The 24,626-nt window shown below is 39.4% G+C and overlaps 1 protein-coding gene across 5 annotated transcripts in view; it reads left to right on the top strand.

Annotated features, from left to right (window-relative positions):
• The window catches only part of IDE (insulin degrading enzyme), a 123,919-nt gene that overhangs the window by 77,241 nt on the left and 22,052 nt on the right, over window positions 1–24,626 (top strand). For 4 of the 5 annotated variants that reach the window (XM_032608287.1, XM_032608289.1, XM_032608288.1 and 1 more), the window contains 5 exons: window positions 13,779–13,881; window positions 15,807–15,929; window positions 18,165–18,247; window positions 21,327–21,471; window positions 24,215–24,325. In XM_032608287.1, the coding sequence (XP_032464178.1) occupies window positions 13,779–13,881; window positions 15,807–15,929; window positions 18,165–18,247; window positions 21,327–21,471; window positions 24,215–24,325 (565 nt within the window). Of the gene's footprint in view, window positions 1–13,778; window positions 13,882–15,806; window positions 15,930–18,164; window positions 18,248–21,326; window positions 21,472–21,960; window positions 22,106–24,214; window positions 24,326–24,626 lie in introns of all 5 variants that reach the window. The other variant, XM_032608290.1, reaches the window with a different exon arrangement.

Genomic DNA, 24,626 nt, shown 5'->3' with positions numbered 1-24,626 from the left:
ATTGTTGTGAAACGTCTCCAGAACTTTTTTATCTTGCAAAACTGAATCTATACCCATTAAACAACTCCTCCTCTTACCCTTCCCAACCTCACCATATCCTGTTCATAGCCGTTCTTTCTCTTTGTGTGAATTTGACTACTTAGATACCTAATATAGATGGACTCGTGAAACATGTCTTTATTTCACTTAGCATAACATCCTTAAGGTTCATCTATCTTGTAGCATGTGAAAGGATTTCCTTCCTTTTTAATGCTAAATAGTATTCCATAGTATGTATACACATTCTCTTTACCCATTAATCATTGGTCAGTTGATTTTTTTGACAAAAGCACCGACATAATTAAAATGGGAAAGGAAAATCTTTTCAACAAATGGTGCTCTTCCACATGCTGCATAGCTACATGGAAGAAAAGGTTAAATGTGACCTTTACCTCACAACATTCACAAAAATTAATTTGAGATAGATCATAGACCTCAGTATAAAAGCTAAAACTAGAAAACTTCTAGGAGAAAATATAGTTTGAAAATATCTTTAAAACCTTGAGATAAGCAAAGATTTTTTAGAACATAAAAAGCAGTAACCATTAAAGAAAAGACATTGATAAATTGGACTTCATCAAGATTAAGAACTTCTGTTCTTAAGGTGATTTATGCATTTGCTTAGATGATTAAAATACAAGGAAGAAAAATACTCAGAACACACGTTAAATCATTTTAGGTAAGTAAAACAGTTTACTTATTTCTGTTTTCCTCAATGTACCTTATATATTCTGAAGAAAAAAAAAAAAAACTAAATTCTGTTCAATTTTATTATATACCTTCTAAAAACGAAACCTCCTATCAAAATGAGGAGAAAAAGCTTTAAACTTAATCATAAAACTCAGTAAACACTTTTTAAGGTTTCTTCACCTACTAGTCATGCTGTCTTGGAGAGATCACTTTTTTCCTTCAACCAGCGTTTATTGAATAACTAATGTGAAACCTCAGAGTTCATTATTCTGCAAAGGGGACATGTGGAAAGTTATATAATGTCATGAACACTTATGCTCATTTAATTTCCCGGAAAATTGCCCACCTGAAAAATGCAGTAGTGCTTTATCTTTCTATGTGATGCAAAATGATTTAGCAAAGGTGAAAACTATTGTACAAATACGAGGTAATCCTATTTAAGATTATATCATATAACAAAGATGTGCTTTTTTTGGCAAGAAAAATCATGATTTAATTATGTTCGTAATAATTTTTGCAGCCCTAGATCCAGTTATTTGACCCTGCAACACTTTCTTTCTCTCTTTTTTTTTGGCCTCACTGCGCAGCTTGTGGGATCTTAGGTCCCTGACCGGGGTTGGAACCTGCACCCTTGGCAATGAAAGTGTGGAGTCTTACCCACTGGACTGCCGGGGAATTCCCAGACCCGGAAACATTTTATAGGAGTGAATTTGCCGGAGCATACATTTTACTTTTGTTAAATTGCCTGTTTCTAAATTCCATATCTTATACAGTTAGAATTGAGAACCTCTTTTTCTCTCTACCTTCACCTTTAACGAAAAAGCACTTTTTCTCTATAAGATTGATCTCTGTGGCTGTTATAATTGTAACTGCAGTCAGTGACATAGTGCAGAACAGCCTGGGATAATAATGCCAACTGCCAAGCCAGATTGGGGTTGCTGGAGGGTAAGATTATCTTCTTTAATACCCACTGAGACAAGTTTAGCATTGCAACCAGGTAGGAAAATTAATAGGAAAATCCTTCAGAATGAAAGGAACCTTTCATTTAATCCATGGTCATTTAATCCAACCTCTGTCAAGTATATATCTCTTCTGCAATATCTCTAACAAGTAGTTACCAGCCTCAGCTTAAATTCCTTCAAGGATGGGGAACTCATTAAATACCAAGGTAGCCAGTTCCATTTTTGCCAGTTCTAATTGTTAGAGAGTTCTTTTCAATGTTGAGACTTGATTTACCTTTTCAAAGATCTTTACCTGTTACTATTTCATCATCATCATCACCCACCTTCTTTGATCCTATCATTTGGTGCCCATTTTAAACCTACAAATACAGCTATAGAGTTTTTGCCACATGCCTTGCTTAGGTCATAAATAAATCCATTCGTTTGGGAGGAGTTATTCTTGGTAAATCCATGTAGGTCCCAGTGATAACTGTCTTCTTATCCAGATGTTTGACAGCCTGACAGTTGACTGTAGAATTTTGTCAGGAGGTCAGTGCCTAATCCACTGGTTTATGGTTTTTAGGCCACACTCCTTTTCCTTTCTGAAAATCAGAGCATTTGCCCATCTTCAGTCTTCTGCCTCTTCTCCTGTCATCCATTAATTATAAAAGGTGATAGGCAATGATCCTGCTGGGATTTGTTAGTTGCCTAAGCATCAGAAAATGTGACTCATCTGTGTTGGAGATGTGAGTTCATTTGAGTCACCCAGCTGGCTCACTCACCGATCCTGAGCTTCAACTCCTTTTTTCTGTTGTTTGGTCCACCTTTGCACTTTAGAGATCCATGAAGTCCTGTATCTGCTAACATGGGATCAGCATATCACATTTTTTTAATTAATAAATTAATTTTTCGGCTGTGTTGGGTCTTCGTTGCTGCGTGAAGGCTTTCTCTAGTTCTGGCGAGCGGGGGCTACTCTTTGTTGCGGTGCGCAGGCTTCTCATTGCGGTGGCTTCTCTTGTTGCAGAGCACGGCGCTAAGCACACGGGCTTCAGTAGTTGTGGCACGTGGGCTTAGTTGCTCTGAGGCATGTGGGAGCTTCCTGGACCTGAGATCAATCCCGTGTCCCCTGCATTGGCAGGCGGATTCTTTTTTTTTTTTTTTTTTTTTTTTTTGCGGTACGCTGGCCTCTCACTGTTGCGGCCTCTCCCGTTGCGGAGCATAGGCTCCGGACGCACAGGCTCAGCGGCCATGGCTCATGGGCCTAGCCGCTCTGCGGCATGTGGGATCTTCCCGGACCGGGGCACGAACCCATGTCCCCTGCATCGGGGACCACCAGGGAAGCCCAGCAGGCGCCACCAGGGAAGCCCAGCAGGCGGATTCTTAACCACTGCACCACCAGGGAAGTCCAGCATATCACATTTTGCTTTAGGTCATGTGTCTCATTGGATTATGAGTTCCTGCCAGGTAGGAACTATGTTTTGTTTTGTTTTGTGTTGTTTTTAACATCTTTATTGGAGTATAATTGCTTTACAATGGTGTGTTAGTTTCTGCTTTATAACAAAGTGAATCAGTTATACATATACATATGTTCCCATATCTCTTCCCTCTTGCATCTCCTTCCCTCCCATCCCTCTAGGTGGTCACAAAGCACCGAGCTGATCTCCCTGTGCCATGCGGCTGCTTCCCACTAGCTATCTGTTTTACGTTTGGTAGTGTATATATGTCTATGCCACTCTCTCACTTTGTCACAGCTTACCCTTCCCCCTCCCCATATCCTCAAGTCCATTCTCTAGTAGGTCTGTGTCTTTATTCCCATCTTACCCCTAGGTTCTTCATGACCTTTTTTTTTTTCCCTTAGATTCCATATATATGTGTTAGCATACGGTATTTGTTTTTCTCTTTCCAACTTACTTCACTATGTATGACAGACTCTAGGTCCATCCACCTCACTACAAATAACTCAATTTCGTTTCTTTTTATGGCTGAGTAATATTCCATTGTATATATGTGCCACATCTTCTTTATCCATTCATCCGATGTTGGACACTTAGGTTGCTTCCATGTCCTGGCTATTGTAAATAGAGCTGCAATGAACATTTTGGTACACGACTCTTTTTGAATTATGGTTTTCTCAGGGTATATGCCCAGTAGTGGGATTGCTGGGTCGTATGGTAGTTCTATTTGTAGATTTTTAAGGAACCTCCATACTGTTTTCCATAGTGGCTGTATCAATTTACATTCCCACCAGCAGTGCAAGAGTGTTCCCTTTTCTCCACACCCTCTCCAGCATTTATCGTTTGTAGATTTTTTGATGATGGCCATTCTGACCGGTGTGAGATGGTATCTCATTGTAGTTTTGATTTGCATTTCTCTAATGATTAATGATGTTGAGCATTCTTTCATGTGTTTGTTGGCAATCTATATATCTTCTTTGGAGAAATGTCTGTTTAGGTCTTCTGCCCATTTTTGGATTGGGTTGTTTGTTTTTCTGTTATTGAGCTGCATGTGCTGCTTGTAAATTTTGGAGATTAATCCTTTGTCAGTTGCTTCATTTGCAAATATTTTCTCCCATTCTGAGGGTTGTTTTTTGGTCTTGTTTATGGTTTCCTTTGCTGTGCAAAAGCTTTGAAGTTTCATTAGGTCCCATTTGTTTATTTTTGTTTTTATTTCCATTTTTCTAGGAGGTGGGTCAAAAAGGATCTTGCTGTGATTTATGTCACAGAGTGTTCTGCCTATGTTTTCCTCTAAGAGTTTGATAGTTTCTGGCCTTACATTTAGATCTTTAATCCATTTTGAGCTTATTTTTGTGTATGGTGTTAGGGAGTGTTCTAATCTCATACTTTTAAATGTACCTGTCCAGTTTTCCCAGCACCGCTTATGGAAGAGGCTGTCTTTTCTCCACTGTATATTCTTGCCTCCTTTATCAAGGATAAGGTGACCATATGTGCATGGGTTTATCTCTGGGCTTTCTATCCTGTTTCATTGATCTATATTTCTGTTTTTGTGCCAGTACCATACTGTCTTGATTACTGTAGTTTTGTGGTATACTCTGAAGTCAGGGAGCCCAATTCCTCCAGCTCCACTTTTCATTCTCAAGATTGCTTTGGCTATTCGGGGTCTTTTGTGTTTCCATACAAATTGTGAAATTTTTTGTTCTAGTTCTGTGAAAAATGCCAGTGGTAGTTTGATAGGGATTGCATTGAATCTGTAGATTGCTTTGGGTAGTAGAGTCATTTTCACAATGTTGATTCTTCCAATCCAAGAACATGGTATATCTCTCCATCTATTTGTATCATCTTTAATTTCTTTCATCAGTGTCTTATAATTTTCTACATACAGGTCTTTTGTCTCCTTAGGTAGGTTTATTCCTAGATATTTTATTCTTTTTGTTGCAGTGGTAAATGGGAGTGTTTTCTTAATTTCATTTTCATATTTTTCATCATTAGTGTATAGGAATGCCAGAGATTTCTGTGCATCAATTTTGTATCCTGCTACTTTACTAAATTCATTGATTAGCTCTAGTAGTTTTCTGGTAGCATCTTTGGGATTCTCTATGTATAGTATCATGTCATCTGCAAACAGTGACAGATTTACTTCTTTTCCGATTTGGATTCCTTTTATTCCTTTTTCTTCTCTGATTGCTGTGGCTAAAACTTCCAAAACTATGTTGAATAAGAGTGGTGAGAGTGGGCAACCTTGTCTTGTTCCTGATCTTAGTGGAAATGGTTTCAGTTTTTCACCATTGAGGACAATGTTGGCTGTGGGTTTGTCATATATGGCCTTTATTATGTTGAGGAAAGTTCCCTCTGTGCCTACTTTCTGGAGGGTTTTTATCATAAATGGGTGTTGAATTTTGTCAAAAGCTTTCTCTGCATCTATTGAGATGATCATATGGTTTTTCTCCTTCAATTTGTTAATATGGTGTATCACATTGATTGATTTGCATATACTGAAGAATCCTTGCATTCCTGGAATAAACCCTACTTGATCATGGTGTATGATCCTTTTAATGTACTGTTGGATTCTGTTTGCTAGTATTTTGTTGAGGACTTTTGCATCTATATTCATCAGTGATATTGGCCTATAGTTTTCTTTCTTTGTGACATCTTTGTCTGGTTTTGGTATCAGGGTGATGGTGACCTCGTAGAATGAGTTTGGGAGTGTTCCTCCCTCTGCTATATTTTGGAAGAGTTTGAGAAGGATAGGTGTTAGCTCTTCTCTAAATGTTTGATAGAATTCTCCTGTGAAGCCATCTGGTCCTGGGCTTTGGTTTGTTGGAAGATTTTTAATCACAGTCTCAATTTCAGTGCTTGTGATTGGTCTGTTCATATTTTCTATTTCTTCCTGGTTCAGTCTCGGCAGGTTGTGCATTTCTAAGAATTTGTCCATTTCTTCCAGGTTGTCCATTTTATTGGCATACAGTTACTCGTAGTAATCTCTCATGAACTTTTGTATTTCTGCAGTGTCAGTTGTTACTTCTCCTTTTTCATTTCTAATTCTATTGATTTGAGTCTTCTCCCTTTTTTTCTTGATGAGTCTGGCTAATGGTTTATCAATTTTGTTTATCTTCTCAAAGAACCAGCTTTTAGTTTTATTGATCTTTGCTATCGTTTCCTTCATTTCTTTTTCATTTATTTCTGATCTGATCTTTATGATTTCTTTCCTTCTGCTAACTTAGGGGTTTTTTTGTTCTTCTTTCTCTAACTGCTTTAGGTGCAAAGTTAGGTTGTTTATTTGAGATGTTTCCTGTTTCTTAAGGTAGGATTGTATTGCTATAAACTTCCCTCTTAGAACTGCTTTTGCTGCATCCCATAAGTTTTGGGTCATTGTGTCTCCATTTTCTTTTTTTTCTAGGTATTTTTTGATTTCCTCTTTGATTTCTTCAGTGATCACTTCGTTATTAAGTAGTGTATTGTTTAGCCTCCATGTGTTTGTATTTTTTACAGGTCTTTTCCTGTAATTGATATCTAGTCTCATAGCGTTGTGGTTGGAAAAGATACTTGATACGATTTCAATTTTCTTAAATTTACCAAGGCTTGATTTGTGACCCAAGATATGACCTATCCTGGAGAATGTTCCATGAGCACTTGAGAAGAATGTGTATTCTGTTGTTTTTGGATGGAATGTCCTATAAATATCAATTAAGTCCATCTTGTTTAATGTATCATTTAAAGCTTGTGTTTCCTTATTTATTTTCATCTTGGATGATCTGTCCATTGGTGAAAGTGGGGTGTTAAAGTCCCCTATTATGAATGTGTTACTGTCGATTTCCCCTTTTATGGCTGTTAGTATTTGCCTTATGTATTGAGGTGCTCTATGTTGGGTGCATAAATACTTACAATTGTTATATCTTCTTCTTGGATCAATCCCTTGATCATTATGTAGTGTCCTCCTTTGTCTCTTCTAATAGTCTTTATTTTAAAGTCTATTTTGTCTGATAGGAGAATTGCTACTCCAGCTTTCTTCTGTTTTCCATTTGCATGGAATATCTTTTTCCATCCCCTCACTTTCAGTCTGTATGTGTCCCTAGGTCTGAAGTGGGTCTCTTGTAGACAGCATATATATGGGTCTTGTTTTTGTATCCATTCAGCCAGTCTGTGTCTTTTGGTGGGAGCATTTAATCCATCTACATTTAAGGTAATTATCGATATGTACGTTCCTTTTCCCATTTTCTTAATTGTTTTGGGTTTGTTATTGTAGGTCTTTTCCTTCTCTTGTGTTTCTTGCCTAGAGAAGTTCCTTTAGCATTTGTTGTAAAGCTGGTTTGGTGATGCTGAACTCTCTCAGCTTTTGCTTGTCTGTAAAGGTTTTAATTTCTCCATCAAATCTGAATGAGATCCTTGCTGGGTAGAGCAATCTTGGTTGTAGGTTTTTCTTCTTCATCACTTTAAATATGTCCTGTCAGTCCCTTCTGGCTTGCAGTTTCTGCTGAAAGATCAGCTGTTAACCTTATGGGGATTCCCTTGTGTGTTATTTTTCCCTTGCTGCTTTTAATATGTTTTCTTCGTATTTAATTTTTGACAGTTTGATTAATATGTGTCTTGGTGTATTTCTCCTTGGATTTATCCTGTATGGGACTCTCTGTGCTTCCTGGACTTGATTAACTATTTCCTTTCCCATATTAGGGAAGTTTTCAACTATAATCTCTTCAAATATTTTCTCAGTCCCTTTCTTTTTCTCTTCTTCTTCTGGGACCCCTATAATTCAAATGTTGGTGCGTTTAATGTTGTCCCAGAGGTCTCTGAGACTGTCCTCAGTTCTTTTCATTCTTTTTTCTTTTTTCTGCTCTGCAGTAGTTATTTCCACTATTTTATCTTCCAGGTCACTTATCCGTTCTTCTGCCTCAGTTATTCTGCTATTGATCCCTTCAGGAGTATTTTTAATTTCATTTATTGTGTTGTTCATCGTTGCTTGTTTCATCTTTAGTTCTTCTAGGTCCTTCTTAAATGTTTCTTGCATTTTCTCTATTCTATTTCCAAGATTTTGGATCATCTTTACTTCATTATTCTGAATTCTTTTTCAGGTAGACTGCCTATTTCTTCTTCATTTGTTAGGTTTGGTGGGTTTTTATCTTGCTCCTTCATCTGCTGTGTTTTTCTGTCTTCTCATTTTGCTTATCTTACTGTGTTTGGGGTCTCCTTTTTGCAGGCTGCAGGTTCGTAGTTCCTGTTGATTTAGATGTCTGTCCCCAGTGGCTAAAGTTGGTTTAGTGGGTTGTGTAGGCTTCCTGGTGGAGGGGACTAGTGCCTGTGTTCTGGTGGATGAGGCTAGATCTTGTCTTTCTGGTGGGCAGGTCCACGTCTGGTGGTGTGTTTTGGGGTGTCTGTGGACTTATTATGATTTTAGGCAGCCTCTCTGCTAATGGGTGGGGTTGTGTTCCATCTTGCTAGTTGTTTGGCATAGGATGTCCAGCACTGTAGCTTGCTGGTCGTTGAGTGAGGCTTGGTGTTGGTGTTGAGATGGAGATCTCTGGGAGATTTTTGCCGTTTGATATTACGTGGAGCTGGGAGGTCTCTTGTGGACCAGTGTCCTGAAGTTGGCTCTCCCACCTCAGAGGCACAGCACTGACTCCTGGCTGCAGCACCAAGAGCCTTTCATCCACACGGCTCAGAATAAAAGGGAGAAAAAGAAGAAAGAAAAAGAAAGAAAGGAAGGAAGGAAGGAAGAAAGGAAGAGGGTAAAATAAAATTATTAAAATAAAAAACAATTATTAAGAAAGATTTTTTTTTTTTTGCGGTATGCGGGCCTCTCACTGTTGTGGCCTCTCCCGTTGTGGAACACAGGCTCCGGACTTGCAGGCTCAGTGGCCACGGTCCACGGGCTCAGCCGCTCCGTGGCATGTGGGATCTTCCCGGACTGGGGCACGAACCCGTGTCCCCTGCATCGGCAGGCTGACTCTCAACCACTGCGCCACCAGGGAAAAGCAGAAAACAATTTTTTAAAGTAAAAAACAAAGAACAAAAAAAAACGGACGGACAGAACCCTAGGACAAATGGTGAAAGCAAAGCTATACAGACAAAATGTCACACAGAAGCATACGCATACATACTCACAAAAAGAGGAAAAAGGGAAGAAATAATATATCTTGCTCTCAAAGTCCACCTCCTCAATTTGGGATGATTCGTTGTCTATTCAGGCATTCCACCGATGCAGGGTACATCAAGTTGATTGTGGAGATTTAATCCGCTGCTCCTGAGGCTGCTGGGAGAAATTTCCCTTTCTCTTTTTTGTTCGCACAGCTCCCGTCTGTTCTTCGCTCAGACAGGACGGGGTTAAAGGAGCCGCTGATTCGGGGGTCTGGCTCACTCAGGCCAGGGGAGGGAGGGGTACGAATGCGGGGCAAGCCTGCGGCGGCAGAGACCAGCGAGATGTTGCACCAGCCTGAGGCGTGTCGTGCATTCTCCCAGGGAAGTTGTCCTTGGATCATGGGACCCTGGCAGTGGCGGGCTGCACAGGCTCCCGGCAGGGAAGGTGTGGATAGTGACCTGTGCTCGCACACAGGCTTCTTGGTGGCGGCAGCAGCAGCAGCCTTAGCGTCCCATGCCCGTCTCTGGGGTCCGCGCTGATAGCCGTGGCTCGCGCCCGTCTCTGGAGCTCCTTTAAGCAGCGCTCTTAATTCCCTTTCCTCCCGCACCAGGAAACAAAGAGGGAAGAAAAAGTCTCTTGCCTTTTCGGCAGGTCCAGACGTTTCTCCGGACTCCCTCCCGGCTAGCCATGGTGCACTAACTCCCTGCAGGCTGTGTTCACGCCGCCAATCTCCCTGCCATCCAACCAAAGCCCGAGCCTCAGCTCCCAGCTCCCGCCCGCCCCGGCGGGCGAGCAGACAAGCCTCTCGGGCTGGTGAGTGCCGGTCGGCACCGATCCTCTGTGCAGCAATCTCCCCGCTTTGCCCTCCGCACCCTGTTGCTGTGCTCTCCTCCGCGGCTCCAAAGCTTTCCCTCTCCGCCACCTGCAGTCTCCGCCTGCGAAGGGGCTTCTAGTGGGGGTAGGGCTTTCCTCCTTCACAGCTCCCTCCCAGAGGTGCAGTTCCCATCCCTATTCTTTTGTCTCTGTTTATTTTTTCTTTTGCCCTACCCAGGTACGTGGGGAATTTCTTGCCTTTTGGGAGGTCTCAGGTCTTCTGCCAGTGTTCAGTGGGTGTTCTGTAGGAGTTGTTCCACGTGTAGATGTATTTCTGATGTATCTGTGGGGAGGAAGGTGATCTTCGCGTCTTACTCTTCCGCCATCTTCCCCCTCTTGATTCAGGAACTATGTTTTAAAACATCTTGCCCAGAATTCAAGCTGATTGAATTCTCTAAACTTTTAGCCTAACCTTTCTTGATTCCTTCTTACTTTAAGAAACCGTTTTTTAAAAAAATTTTTTGAGCACATTTCATGAACTTCATTTCTTAGCACTTTAGCCTTCCTGTCACTGTTTTTTAAGTTTGACTTAGAATCTGTCACCAGTAGATTTTTTTTGTGCTTTCTTTCTTCCTCTGTTGTGTATCTTTTAAAAATGTGACTTGATATCATGATATTGTGGAAATCTACTAGTAGAAGGGACAGAGTTCATCTAGTTTGAATCCCTATTTAAAAAGTAATGAAACCGAAGCCCAGAGACTTGCTTAATTTAGATCTTAACTGTGATTTTGGCAAGATCTCAAAGAAAGTGAGTCACGGTATCGACCAGAATCCAAGTTTCTCATGGCCAGATCTGCGCACTTTCTACTAATTCTTTTTTAATTTATCATGGTTACCTGTGAAGCCTCTTCTCATTCTTGGCTGTCTTCCCTCTTTTCTCTCTCAGGGATTATTTGCAAAGGTCTCATGAGAATTCATTCCTGGGGAACCATATTGCCTTTTAATGTCTGTAGTCAGGATTATTTCTGAATGGATTCCATAAGCAGCAACAGCTATTCATTCCCACTGAACACTTCTAAATGGCTGACTGCAAGTCAACAGTCAGCATTCGTTCTAGCCCACTGTTTCCTTTTCTTACTGTTGTAAGCTTCAGTATGAAAATAAGAGGCCATTTTCTCTCACATTTCTAAGGACCATGTCAGTAGCCAATTCTTTGTGGATGGAATTGAAGAGTGGCATTCCCCCCTCACCCCTCAACCCACACACATATTTAAGAAAAAAACTCATGGAGACTATTTTTTAGTATAATTAGGTTTCCAGCAGGTAGTCTAAGATGCTGCAGTGTCTGTGCCAGTTTTTCTCAATTGTCTGCAGTTAAATATACTGCAGCTCTCTGTGGTGTACCTCAATTATTGTGACTCTTTTCTCCTTTTCTCCTTATTCAGGTGCTCTCGCGGTTCCACACTCTGGTTCATAGATTTCTGTATACATTTGACCGGTGTCTACTCTGTCTCTTCTGTTATTTGCCCTTCGTAATTTATTTGAAAGTACGTACTCTTCCATTGTATTTCAGTTTTTAATTCCTCGATGGTATGCTAACTCTTGGTTTGCAAAGGTATCTCTTTTTGTTAGGCCAGTATTTGGTATTTCCCTAGTTTGAGGAGCTACACTTATCTACCTCATATTTACTTCCTTATGGTAACATGTCAACTGTTACCCCATACACTTTACTTTTGTATCTAACTATCTAGATCCCTTAGGATCGTAACTAATAAATCTCCCTTCTCCTCCTTTTTTAACCTGAGCATCACTGGACAGCCTCCACGGTCTGCTTCCTTCTGTGTCATATAGTCATCCTCCAGAGCATTTGATAGCTTTTCCCAAGTTTTTTCACTTTCTCTCTCAGAACTGAGTTTAAAGTTTTCCTGTTCCAGAGGGCAAGTCCACTGCCAAATGAATGCTCCAGTCTTCACAAGTCGTAATCAATCCCTTGTTCATTATTCTGATTCATGGGCTGTCATTCAGGGAAACCAGAGCCATCTATGTAATAAACTTCCAAAATCGAGCATCTCATGGAAGAGAAGATGGAATACCACCTCTCTAGCACGGAATTTTACTTCCTAACATGTTTTTCAGAGGTCTCCCTGAGAATCATTCCATTCATTCTTTGAAAAATCAACAGGAATAGAAGCAATTTCTATGACTGACCCTTAGCTGGCTCTGTCATGTATTGAATGAATGCCCTTAAGAAACATCACATACCCTTCATGTGGCCATGTGCGTTCTGTATACACTACACATACCCCTCATACAGGATTTTCAAATAGCCAATGTGTATCACTTCTTCTAGATACAGTAACAGAACTCTTTCTTCTGTTAAACTCTATGATTCTTCTGTATGCTTCTGTCGAACATATTCTTATTTAGCATGTTTTCTAGAACTGATAGTGGTCAGTGGCAGTTAGGCCAGATCAGGAACACCTTAAACTGGAAGATTAGTCAGTCATTCTAACAGATAGGTGAGTCAGATTGCTTATGATATCTACCCTGAAGCAAGTGAGAAAGCCAAGTCTAGCTAGCCAGGTAGAGTATTTTATCTAGAATGAATAAGGAATAGATGGTGGTTCAGACAGTCAGGCATTGAAATTGGGGAGGTCCAACGATGGGCAGGTGTTTGGAACACAGAGATCAGGATCCTGAAAATTAATGGGTGTTCAGTAGAGGGGAGTTTTGACTGCAAGCAGTGGGCTTTCAGCTGTGAGACCGACATTCAGAGGCTAGAAACTAACCTCTGGGAGGACAAGTGAGAATAAGTGGGAACAGACATGCGCCTAGTTATTTGAATTGGGACATAAAGAAGAAGTGAAACCAATAACAGGACTGACTGCATGGCAAGCCTTCCAAGCTATTGGCCTAGTCCTCTATCTGCAAGATTCAAAGTAGGATTGGTCCCAGCCTGGGGTTGAGCCTGCTAGTCAGAGCGAAATGATTCCAACTTTGATAGTTAAAAGGCGGCAGAGGCAGAACTGTCCACGCTGATCTGCACAGGGACAGAAGTTCCACTGGTATAGAGCTTCTTTCGCTCCTCTACTTGTAATCTTTTGACATTATTTTACCTCTATCTTCCCTCCCTGAACTTTTTTTCCTTCTGACATCTCTTCTGTGCTCTTTCTACTACCCCAGCGGAGAAACATAGAGATGTTTTCTTGGTCGTGTCCCTGTCTCCCCTAGCATCAGGAAGGCCAGTGTACATGTAGTACATACGGTTGATGGTGGTGTCTGGCAGGAAAAAAAAATAACAGTGTACAAACTTAGCAAGTTATAATGAAAGTGTGTTTTTAATTTTTTTTGGATCTCTGAATGAGCCAACAAATTTTCTTATCCATTCTTGTAACCCTGGGGCCTGAGCTGTTCCTGGGAGGGAGTACTTTGTTGTGCTTTTTTTAAGGACTGTTTTTCAACTGACCTGGTTCCACTTTTTTCCCTAGCTACTCTTCTTTTAAGGTTTTAGTCAAAAGCATTCATAACAAGAATCTTTCTTGCAAGCAGCTTTTCATACCAAAAATGATGGGCTATAACCAAAGGATAACAGAGACTATGATCAAAGACTTCTATACATACATTGCTGTTTGAGCTAGGCCTCATAGGACTTACTGGGTTGTAGAGGCCCAACACGTTCTTGGATATTATTTATATTTTCGTGAGTCAGATTCTATAAATTTATGTATACAACATGAGTTTATAGGGTTTTTTTCCATCTATCTCTAGGGTTGCAATAGTTTCCAAATCTTTTGAAGGAAAAACTGATTGCACAGAAGAGTGGTACGGAACCCAGTACAAGCAAGAAGCTATACCACATGAAGTCATTAAGGTAGGGTTAACCCATCTGTGAATAAGCTGATGTGTGAGGGACACACAAGAATATGAGCTCCCTAGATCAACCAATTCACAGCCCAAAGTGTGGAGAGTGATGGCCCAGCACTGTCTGTACCATCCCAAGAGGAGTGAACAGGGAGGTGGAGAGCTGGAGCTTAGGTTTTGCATGAAGAAATGATACTGTAGCCACCTTCTCGTCTGCCTGTCAGACCAGCAGGGCTGTAAAGCAGACTCCAAGTCTCATGCGGTCAAAGATCAATGAAGTCCAAAGTACACAGGGTTGCAAAGGCACCAAGACAGGCAGGAAGAGATGGAAATAGAGAACCTGAAAGACAGATGCAAGGGCTGAGAGCTCACGATCTTGCTGTGAACACAGGGGGGGAGCAATTTCTGGGATTCATACCATCTTCACTTTAGGAGGGGCTATATTTTATGCCTCATATTGTATCATTGCTCTTTTTGTCAACATAGGGTCATTATGATTTGTTTCAAAACAGGTATGTATAGATAGTATGTTACCCCATTCATCAGGAGTCAGGATTTTGTTTGTGAGTCTTATCTACTGGTCCAGTACTTTTTCTTTTTTGGTTCTCATTGGCTGTGTAGTTTTGAGACTGTGTCCTTTATTCATGGGGCGACACCAGAAAACCTTGCTCTGACTAAATTCTAGTTAAACTTGGGTAATGGATATTTCTTAAATGTACCAGGGTAATGACGATACAGAAAAAAGTAGTTTAAGAAAGAAAAATTATTACTGGTACTTTTCTGACATATTCACAGCACATAAGGAGATGACTGAAGCCCTTTAGTGTGTGAAAATGTCCATCTTACTAAACTGTGAGGAGAGCTGATCTCCCATGAATTAGTGCTGGGTGTGAACTAACCCTCAAACAAGAGAAAACCCCTGTTCACCAAATTCTGACCATGACAAACCTGCCCCAAATGGGAATTTAAACAAATTGATCTGGAAGCTCAGCAGTGAAATTACTTGCAACGTGTTTACCAGTCCCTACGATTCAGCCATACTGGGGACTTAAGTTGCTACATATAAATAATATGGCCAACATCCCCACCATCCCAGTGCCAAAAGACACAAATGCAGGGACCAAAATAGAACTACAGGACCTGCAAGGCTGTGCCACATCAGCTGGAGACCAAATTACTAAACCCAGAATGATTGGCAGTTGGTTGCTTTTTTTTAAAAAATAATGAAAAGTCTTATAAATCAGAGTTCATCAGTCGTGGTCTGATCTGCCTCACTTAGCTTTTGGAAGTAGCCCATGGAACAGATCCAGCCTGCAGGTTGTGTCGATCCTGTCCCACAATCCAGATTTAAATCTCAACTTTGTCTTTAACCTTATGCTTGAAATATTGGTCCACTTGAAAATGCATGTGGTCGTCTGGGAGAGAAGTAGACCAGGCCTTTAGAAGTGCTGAAGTCAGAGAAGCCCCCTTTAACCTAGTTTTCAAGCCATACATTCAAGTAATATAGTGTAGCTGAAAGTTTAACTCTTTTAAATGACCTGTTGTCTAGCAGTTGTGGGTATTTATCTCTGTGCAGATTATTCTCCATTCTTTAAAGAGCTGGAGCAAACATGATCTTCATATGGACCAGTTAGCCTCAGTTCCACAGTCTCAGATTGTTCCTTCACCTCAGCTGGTCATTTTAGACATGTGTAAAGAGGAAAGATAGATGAGTGTAAAACCTTGATTAGTTCCAGAGACTCCAGTTCAAGTTTCATGAAAAGTCATTGATAGGTCTTGGGAGTAGCCTTTTTATATATGATGGAAGAGAATGCTGTGTGACATTTATTCTCTTATTATTTGCCTAGATATTAAGCAATGTGACTGTTTTAAACTCTTAAATCAGATTCTAATCGCTTTTATGTGTGTGTGTGTGTGTTTTCACTATTCATCCAGAAATGGCAAAATGCTGATCTGAATGGGAAATTTAAACTTCCAACGAAGAATGAATTCATTCCTACAAATTTTGAGATTTTATCATTAGAAAAAGAAGCAACACCATACCCTTCCCTTATTAAGGTAATACGTTAGAATCATTGATACTAAATTTAGGGGACAGACCTATTACATAGAAGGGACTAGAGAGACGTTTTCTTGCATTTGATACTATGTTGATTTGCGGGGCTCACACCCTATAGATAACAGAAAAGTTGCAGAGAGAATAACTACAAGAAATATTAAAAGGCTAGACATTTTAAAACAAACAAAACTACTATACAGCATAGAATCTAGGGAATTGTTTTCTTTGCAGACAATAAAATAGTAAGTCTGGAATGTAACTACAAGTCTATTGAAAGCAGGCTTTTTTCCATGTTCACTGAAGACCCAATAAGGAAGTAGATTTATGTTGCATCATGAAAGTTAGAGATAAGAAAGAATCTCTAAAGCCTGGAAGAGAGCATATCCAGGGAAGCTGTTGGATTTCCTGCCCTTAAAAACAATTCTTTCTCATTTTGACAGAGCGCTATATGAAGTTAATGGAGTTATAAGCCAGTGGGAAGAACGATTGAGGAGGGTGTTTTCTTTTTTCAGAATGTTCTTTTCATGTCATTATTTCACACCTTGGGTAGACTGTGTAGAAAAATGGATCAAATTATTACAGCACATCCTCTTTTCTAAACTTTAAAACTAACTCTTTCTAAACTTACCACCATAGACAAACACCTTTTCTTTCCCTTTTCTTCAAATGACCTAACATTCAGATTAACTCAATGAGATGAGAATTAATGTTTTAGGACTATGAAATTTAATTTATCTCAAGCAACTAGATTATTAATGAGACAATCATTTTTCTTTAAAAATGACATTTTAATGAGTTATAGGTTAGGTTATTCAAAGAGAAAGCTTATTTACTTCTCCTATTTTTATTTTTTGTTTTAAATAGGCCATCTTAGCATAAACTAAGGAGAACATTAAACCATTTATCTCTTGTCAGAGTTTCAAGGTAGTTTCAAGTGAACTTTAAGACTTTTTTTTTTTTTTTAATTTATTTGGCTGCGTCAGGTCTTAGTTTTAGTACGCAGGATCTTCTTCACAGCTTGTGGGATCTTTCGTTGCGGTGTGTGGGCTCTTTTATTGCAGCACGTGGGCTTCTCTCTAGTTGTGGCATGTGGTCTCCAGAGAGCGTGGACTCTGTAGTTGCGGCACACGGGCTCTCTAGTTGTGACGTGCAGGCTCAGTAGTTGTGGCACACAGGCTTAGTTGCCCCGCAGCATGTGGGGTCTTAGTTCCCCAACCAGGGATCGAACCTGCATCCCCTGCATTGGAAGGCAAATTCTTAACCACTGGACCACCAGGGAAGTCCCTAAGACTTTTTAAAATATAGTATGAATGAGTGAGTGGAGAGGCAAAGGAGTAGCTTATTTGTTCATCCTTGGCTGTGTTAGTTATCCGTTGCGGTGTAACAGATTACTCTAAAATTCAGCAGTTTAAAACCACAAACACTTATTTTATCTCATGCAGTTTCCAAGGGACAGGAATGTGGAAGTAGCTTAGTTGGGTAGTTCTGGCTCAGGGTCTCTCAGGTTATGGTCAAGTTGTGAGCTGGGACTTTGGTCATCTGAAGGCTCAACTAGGGCTGGAGGATTCTATTCCAAGTTCATTTGTGTGGCTTTGGGCAGGCCTTAGTTCTTCGGTACATGGGCCTCTCCATAGAGTTGCGTGACATGGCAGCTGGCTTACCCCAAAGTGAGTGATCCAAGAAGGAAAATGAGTGATCAAGGTGGAAGCCACAGTGTCTTTTATAATCTAATCTCAGAAGTGTCGTATCATCACATCTGCCATAATCTGTTGGTCAGACAGAGACCAACCCTGGTCCAGTGCAGGAGAGAGGACCACACAAGGGTGTGAATTCCAGCAGGCAGGGATCCATGTGGCCCACTTTGGTGGCTGGCTGCCACACACACACCCCCGCCCCCAAGGACTCCTGCATCTGTGTCCCTGCATCCAGAAAGACAGGGACAGGACAGTTGGTATTGGCTTCACCTGTCTGTCTCTTCCTCCACTGTGTCCCCATCTCTTTGACCCAGGGTGCTGATAAGAGGGTGATTTCTCTCTACTACTGGAATCACCAGTCATCTCTCCAGCTTCCCATCAGCTGACCCTCTGAGTATGCTTCAAGGCCATGGGACAGCAGTCTCTCCAGAACAAAGCTCAGCTATTGCCTCTATCCTCCTCCTCTTGAAGAGTGATTTGATTGAAGATTTTTGCCGAATGTGCCTGTATTTCCCTAAACATACTGTTTCTCCATCACAGGATACAGCTATGAGCAAACTCTGGTTCAAACAAGATGATAAGTTTTTCTTGCCCAAGGCCTGTCTCAACTTTGAATTTTTCAGGTACGTAAAATGAATCTAGCTACAAAGCTTCCTATGAAAATCAACAATTACATTTCTGAAAGTTTTCTTTGCTTCCTTAAGGACCTATGTCTGGAAATAAAAGGAATTAGAGTTTTTTAGCCTAGACAAAGGAAAGCTGCTCCTTCTTGTTAAGGCTGTAGACTCACCAGAAGTTTCACTGAAGAAAGATTAAATAATTTGGGGTGGTTTTTTTTTGTTGTGGTTTTGGTTTTATATTCCTGGAACTTGCCCAGAAGAAGAGGTAGTAGTTACTAAATGATCTCGAATCTCTTCCAGCCCTTTAATTGTCTGGAGCCCTCAGATATTGCTTTCTGTATTCCTGGCTTGGTAGAAGATGTTTAATAAAATTTATGAATAACGCTACTATTGCAATGATTTCTCAGTATAAATCTTTAGTTTATCTCTATCTCCTTTTATTTGTGTGATAATGTTATCACTCAATTCAAATTTTACTTTGTGAGTTTGCACTCTATAATTTTATATTTCTAAAATTCAGTGGTTTGTGTTTATAAAATAAATCTATCATTTTTTAATAATGTTCAGTATAATGATCAACTTTTTCATTAATTTTTATTTGATTTGCTTGGCATGAAATTAAAGCTGGATGTGTTTTAAATGTTTTAGAAAAGAGAAAAAGAATCTCTTAAGTAGGAAGTTAACAGTTCATGAACAAGTATGTTGAGACTGTAGGGATGTAAACATTGTTTATTTATAGCATGAGATCATAGATTATCTAGAGCTGCCCTGAGATTGTTGGTGTTGTTTTTTGTTTGTTTGTTTGTTTACATCAAACATGGGCTTTCTGATTATGGCTTGCTGTTGGTAGAGAGCATTACAAAGCTGGTTTTATTTTTTGATAGTTCAGAGTGATATTTTTAACCCTCTAAGCAGCTTGTCACACTTTCCCATTTGGCTTCTATGATCTGGCTTCAGAATACCTTTTGAGAGACCATTTTGATATGTTTGCGTTCTCTAAACTGCCTAGCATAGTTCTCAGAATTTAAAATGTCTGCCTTCCCACCAATCCCTCTCCATGTTCTGTCTCTCTAGAGGTAAACACTATTAGGTTTCTTGTACGTTCTTAAATAAATTTTCTGTTTATCCTTTTAATCTTTTCAGAAATAGGATAATATTATGCATATGTACAGTTTTTAAAACTCTGTGATCCATGTTTAAGCATATAACATCTGGTTACAAAATAATATGTTTTAAGTTAACAAGTGAACCAGGATTTAAGAATTCCACTTGAATCAGGTTCTCATTTAAAAGTTAGTTTAGGACCCTCTCCAGTTCACCAGCATAGCTGCTGTGGATGCAGCATTTTAGGACACTTCTTGGAATTGCGTTCTGAGCTTGATCCACATGACTTTGAACTCCCAGATTTGTTTTTTTTCTAGCTTTTCACTTTCACCTAAGGGTGCCTGTGGAGATGAACCCTTTCAAGGACTCTCTTTTGTTTTGATGCTTTTGTGAGCTGTGCTAGTAAGTTTCTGAACTGCTTCCTTCTATTTGACTAAAGAAGGAAGTCTGTCATCATGTATAATACTTAAAAAATTAAATGAGAGTGTTATTTAGATTTGCCAGGTGGAGAATGTATAGTTTTAGAATTTTCTCTTTGATTTCAATTCTCTGTAGTTAAGCATTTTACCCCTATTTTTACTTAATTATCAGTTTTTTGATAAAATTTTCTGGCTCTGATTGTCAGTGCATTGGTTATATTTACTGTGCTATAGATAGAGTGAAATTTTTAATTTGCTGCCAAACAAACCAAGCCACGAGGCTACCTCAGGTCCTTTGTACTGGTTGTTTCCTCAGCCTGGAAAGTTCTCCACCCAGATATCCCCAGGGCTTGCTTCTTTGCTTCCTTCAGGTCTGGACCCAGATGTCACCTTTCAGAGTGGCCTTGATTAATAATTAATAATAATTTTAATGATAACAATTTAATTTATTAATAATAATTTTATGTAAATTAGCAATCTTCCTGTCCCACTACCCATCACTCCTGTTCCTCTGGACCCTGCATAATTTTTCTCCATAACACTATCACCACCTGATGTATCATATTTAAATTTATTATTTGTCTCTTCCAACTAGGCTCTAAACTCTGTGAAGTCAGGGACTCTGCCTGATTTGTTCCTTCTTTATTCCCAGTACCTAGAGAAGTGCCTAGCACTATAGTGAGAATGTAGTACATATTTGTTGAATGAAGGAATCTTTTACTTGCTTCCCATAAAGGTAAGCAGTGTCACATAGTCAAATGAATAGGTCATTTGACTTAAATCTGAATCCTAACTCTGCTGCTACTAGCCCAGGTGACATGAGGAAAGAGATGCTTCTTATTTGGGAAACGAAGATTTAAGTTAGGTCATCTCTGTGGTCCTATTTAGCTCTTGCACTCTGTAATTATTTCCTCTCTTTTGTTGCTCTTTCTCACTTAAAAATTTTCCTGTTTTAATATTTTTTCCTAGTTCTGGCTGTAGTTGTATGATGGATATTATCAATTACTTTACTGACAGTGTTCCAGTCTCTTGATTTGGGAGGAAACTCAAGAGATAAGCTAACATTTTCACAGGTCTTAATTTTTCTCTTTCAAGTCTCAGTTTTTTCCCTTTTAAGTTTATATAATCATAGCACACAAACTTCTCAATCTCATCCCTCCTGTCCACCAAGGGTATGCTGGCTTAGAGGGAGAAAGAGGACACACACATGCTGTTATCAGCTCTGTCAGCCACGCCTTCTCCTATTAGCCTAAATGTAGGCATGCGGTTTTGGCCTGTTCCTCCTTACCTACGCAGTGTTTCTAACTTGTCAGTTTCTACCATGCCATCTGGGATAAGCAATTCCTTCTCTTCTCTTCACCACTACCAGCACACATAGCATATTTCAAGCTTCTTTTATAAACATCTTGTTTTTTTTCCTCATGAGAATTCATGTGTATTCAAAGTGTATCTTCAGGAAGTTATTTTAACCCCTGTTCAGTTCCTCGATCCATCTCGAAAGGCCATATCACATTGGGAAGTAATAAATCAGCTATTTTACTGTCAACATTTTCTTCCAGCCCATTTGCTTATGTGGACCCCTTGCACTGTAACATGGCCTATTTGTACCTTGAGCTCCTCAAAGACTCACTCAACGAGTATGCATATGCAGCAGAGCTAGCAGGCTTGAGCTATGACCTCCAAAATACCATCTATGGGATGTATGTAAGTACCCACGTCTTAGAGCCTTCCACTCATCAACATTTTTTATATTGATTTGCTGGAAGCATTTTTGATTGAGGGTGTGAGTTTAATTTCTTTTTTTTTGTGACTAATCATATTTTCGCATCATTGAATTTTTAAGTTAGCTCTTACTGTTAAGTATTCAGCGATATACCATTCATATTATGCAAATTTTCCTTGATTTCTTTTTTTTTTTTAAACATCTTTCATCAGACTGTCATATTTTTCTCCTCAAAACAAAATTGGACCCTGATTTAGGTTTAGATCTCTCCCATTCTGTACCTGAAGTCTTGGTCTTTGACAACAGAGAATGAAATCTTCCTGCCATTGTAAAACAAAAGGTTGGCCTATACTATTTCCCTAGAAATTCAGATCGTGAGGCTGCATATTCATACTCTTCGGTCATGTTTCTTCATTACCATGCCACTGCTTGAGGTATCAAAGCATTTCTTTTGTTTTTCTTTTTGTTAGTCGCTACATTTATGCTGATCCTCTCCATTGCAACATGACATACCTGTTTATCAGGTTATTGAAGGATGATTTAAAAGAGTATACATATGCAGCACGCCTCTCAGGTTTGAGCTATGGCATTGCATCAGGAATGAATGCAATACTTGTAAGTAAAATGAAAACGAAAGAAAAGGCGTCACACCGTTTAAGCTTATGTTGAGCTTGGGAAAACTATTAACTTCTGCATTTTAAAACAAGAAGATTGATGGTTTTTTCCTTGCACCTTTTTAATGATTGAAGAACTCAAGTTAGTATTAGTTCCACTAACAAATGATTTAGTAGAGTTTAGTGCATCTTGTGAACATGTATTTATGCTACGTTTATTTGCATGTTCCTCTGCTTGAAATGTTTAACGTATTAATCCTGAAAGCATGTTGTTCTTTCCATGTATTTGAATATATTAACATCTGTAAGTGAAAGATACCCATAGTGACTGTTGTGGTGCTGAATTTTACTTATATTATGAGCTTCTTTATTTCTGCTGACAGTAGTAGAAAGTTCCTGTGTTCAAATACGACTGACAGTTTCATTTAATTTATTTTGTAGCATGTATCATTAACTACTTTTAAGTGTGTTTTAAGATAAACATTATTAAATGCATCCCAAGAAATAACTAGATCCTTTCTCTTGAAACCGTTTCTGTTATGTTTCCAAACTTATATCTCATTTCCAAATTAATATCCCTCTTCTAGCACACATTCACCTTCACTTTTCTTAAAAATATATTGTATGTTTTCATAACAACTAAAATGAGAGCATGCACTGTGTACTCTTTCTAATTCTATACAAAAGGTTTTAGGGTTTTTAAATTTTATTTATTTTGCAGTGACTTTTTTTCTTCATACAAGTAACTTTTCTGGTAGTTTTTGTTTAATGTATAAGTATATATATAACCTAACCATTCTCAGAGTCCAGGGAAATTTGAAGCTCAGAGGTCAAAATAAAATCCAAATAGAAAAGTAATAATCCATGGTTTATTTTTTGCTGTTGAGTTTTAGTAGCATATCACCATTAAAATAAATAATTTTTAATTTGTGACAGAATGGGCTTCCTGCTAGTTGTCAGTCTAGTTCCCACGGTACATGATGTGCTTTCCATGGGCAGTGACCTTCACTCCTGCTGAGATACTTGCCTATCAATTTTCTTTTTCTTTTTCTTTTTTTTTTTTTTTTTTGGCGGTACGCGGGCCTCTCACTGTTGTGGCCTCTCCCGTTGCGGAGCACAGGCTCCGGATGCGCAGGCTCAGCGGCCATGGCTCACGGGCCCAGCCGCTCCGTGGCATGTGGGATCTTCCCAGACTGGGGCACGAACCCGTGTCCCCTGCATCGGCAGGCGGACTCTCAACCACTGTGCCACCAGGGAAGCCCCTTGCCTATCAATTTTCATAAGGTAGAGGCGTCCAGAGATATTCTAGTTCCAGTGTATCCTCTAACCTCTGTGGGTGCCACCATGTGGCAATATAATAGTAGGAAGTGTGATAATAGGCTTCCCCTGCTTTTCAAAACGTTATGCTTTCAGAAACTATTAAAGTAAATTGTCCTAAGGCAAAATCCAGACAGTACATACAGTGTATCCTTACTTCACATCTGTTTTGCCACTGGCTTTTGGTACATCAGCAGAACTCATCAAACAAGCAAGTAGTGAGAGCTATGGACCATTATTGGGCAACATTGGACAAGAAAAGTGGCAAAATGCCATATAATACAAAATTGGGGCTTCCTGATTTCTTAAAAGATGACTTTTTAAAATATTTAAATATAAACAATTTGGGGACATATCCAGTAGTTTGCTAGGTAACCCTCCCCTATGATTTTTACCTTCTTAACACAACTATAAAAATCTTAAGCCTGCCATTCTTTAGAAATTCTTTTTGAAGGTTAAATTCAAAACACATTCTATAATTAATTTTGACTTAATGAGAACTTGAATTTTGATGATATATAGTGTGTACTGCCGTAGTTTGGCACCAGGTAAGTTTTCCTGCTATTGTTTTTGTTTAGGAAAAGCATATGCTTTTGGATATTAGTAAATAAAGATGGTCAATGTTATCTTCCTAAGTTTCAAACTATATTTATGAGAAATGAAATTCATTTAATTTCTTGTTTTATTTTTATTTTGATACACCTGGTTTGGGGATTTTCTACATGTTTTAAAGTCAAGTTGAAGTTGTTTCATGTTAATTTTAGACTTTTAATATCCTGAACTCTTTCCGTAGCTCTCGGTGAAAGGTTATAATGACAAGCAGCCAATTTTGCTAAAGAAGATCATTGAAAAAATGGCTACCTTTGAGATTGATGAAAAAAGATTTGAAATTATCAAAGAGGCAGTAAGTTTTCTCAACTTATTTTTATAATTTTTTTATTCATAAGGTGATATTGCCACATTATGAACATTTTTGAAAAAGAGGCAAGGAGGAAAAGAAGCATTCATAACCCTGTGGCAGTCACTTTATCCTATCTTTGCTGAATCCTATAGGAAACCTCCCAGGAAAGCCTGGGAGACTCTGGTGGACACCTGGCCCCCCTTCTCTGTAGGCCCTAAGAGCTAGGATAGCACTGACTTTCAGAGAGGAGCCTGAGGTAGACCTAGTGGCTTTCAGGGACTCCTTGAAGGTTTCATCCAACCTC

This window comes from Phocoena sinus, chromosome 16, assembly GCF_008692025.1.
Source record: "Phocoena sinus isolate mPhoSin1 chromosome 16, mPhoSin1.pri, whole genome shotgun sequence".
Classification (NCBI taxonomy): Eukaryota; Metazoa; Chordata; class Mammalia; order Artiodactyla; family Phocoenidae; genus Phocoena; species Phocoena sinus.
Note: the sequence above shows the minus strand (reverse complement) of the source record. Positions and strands in the feature narration are given on the sequence as shown.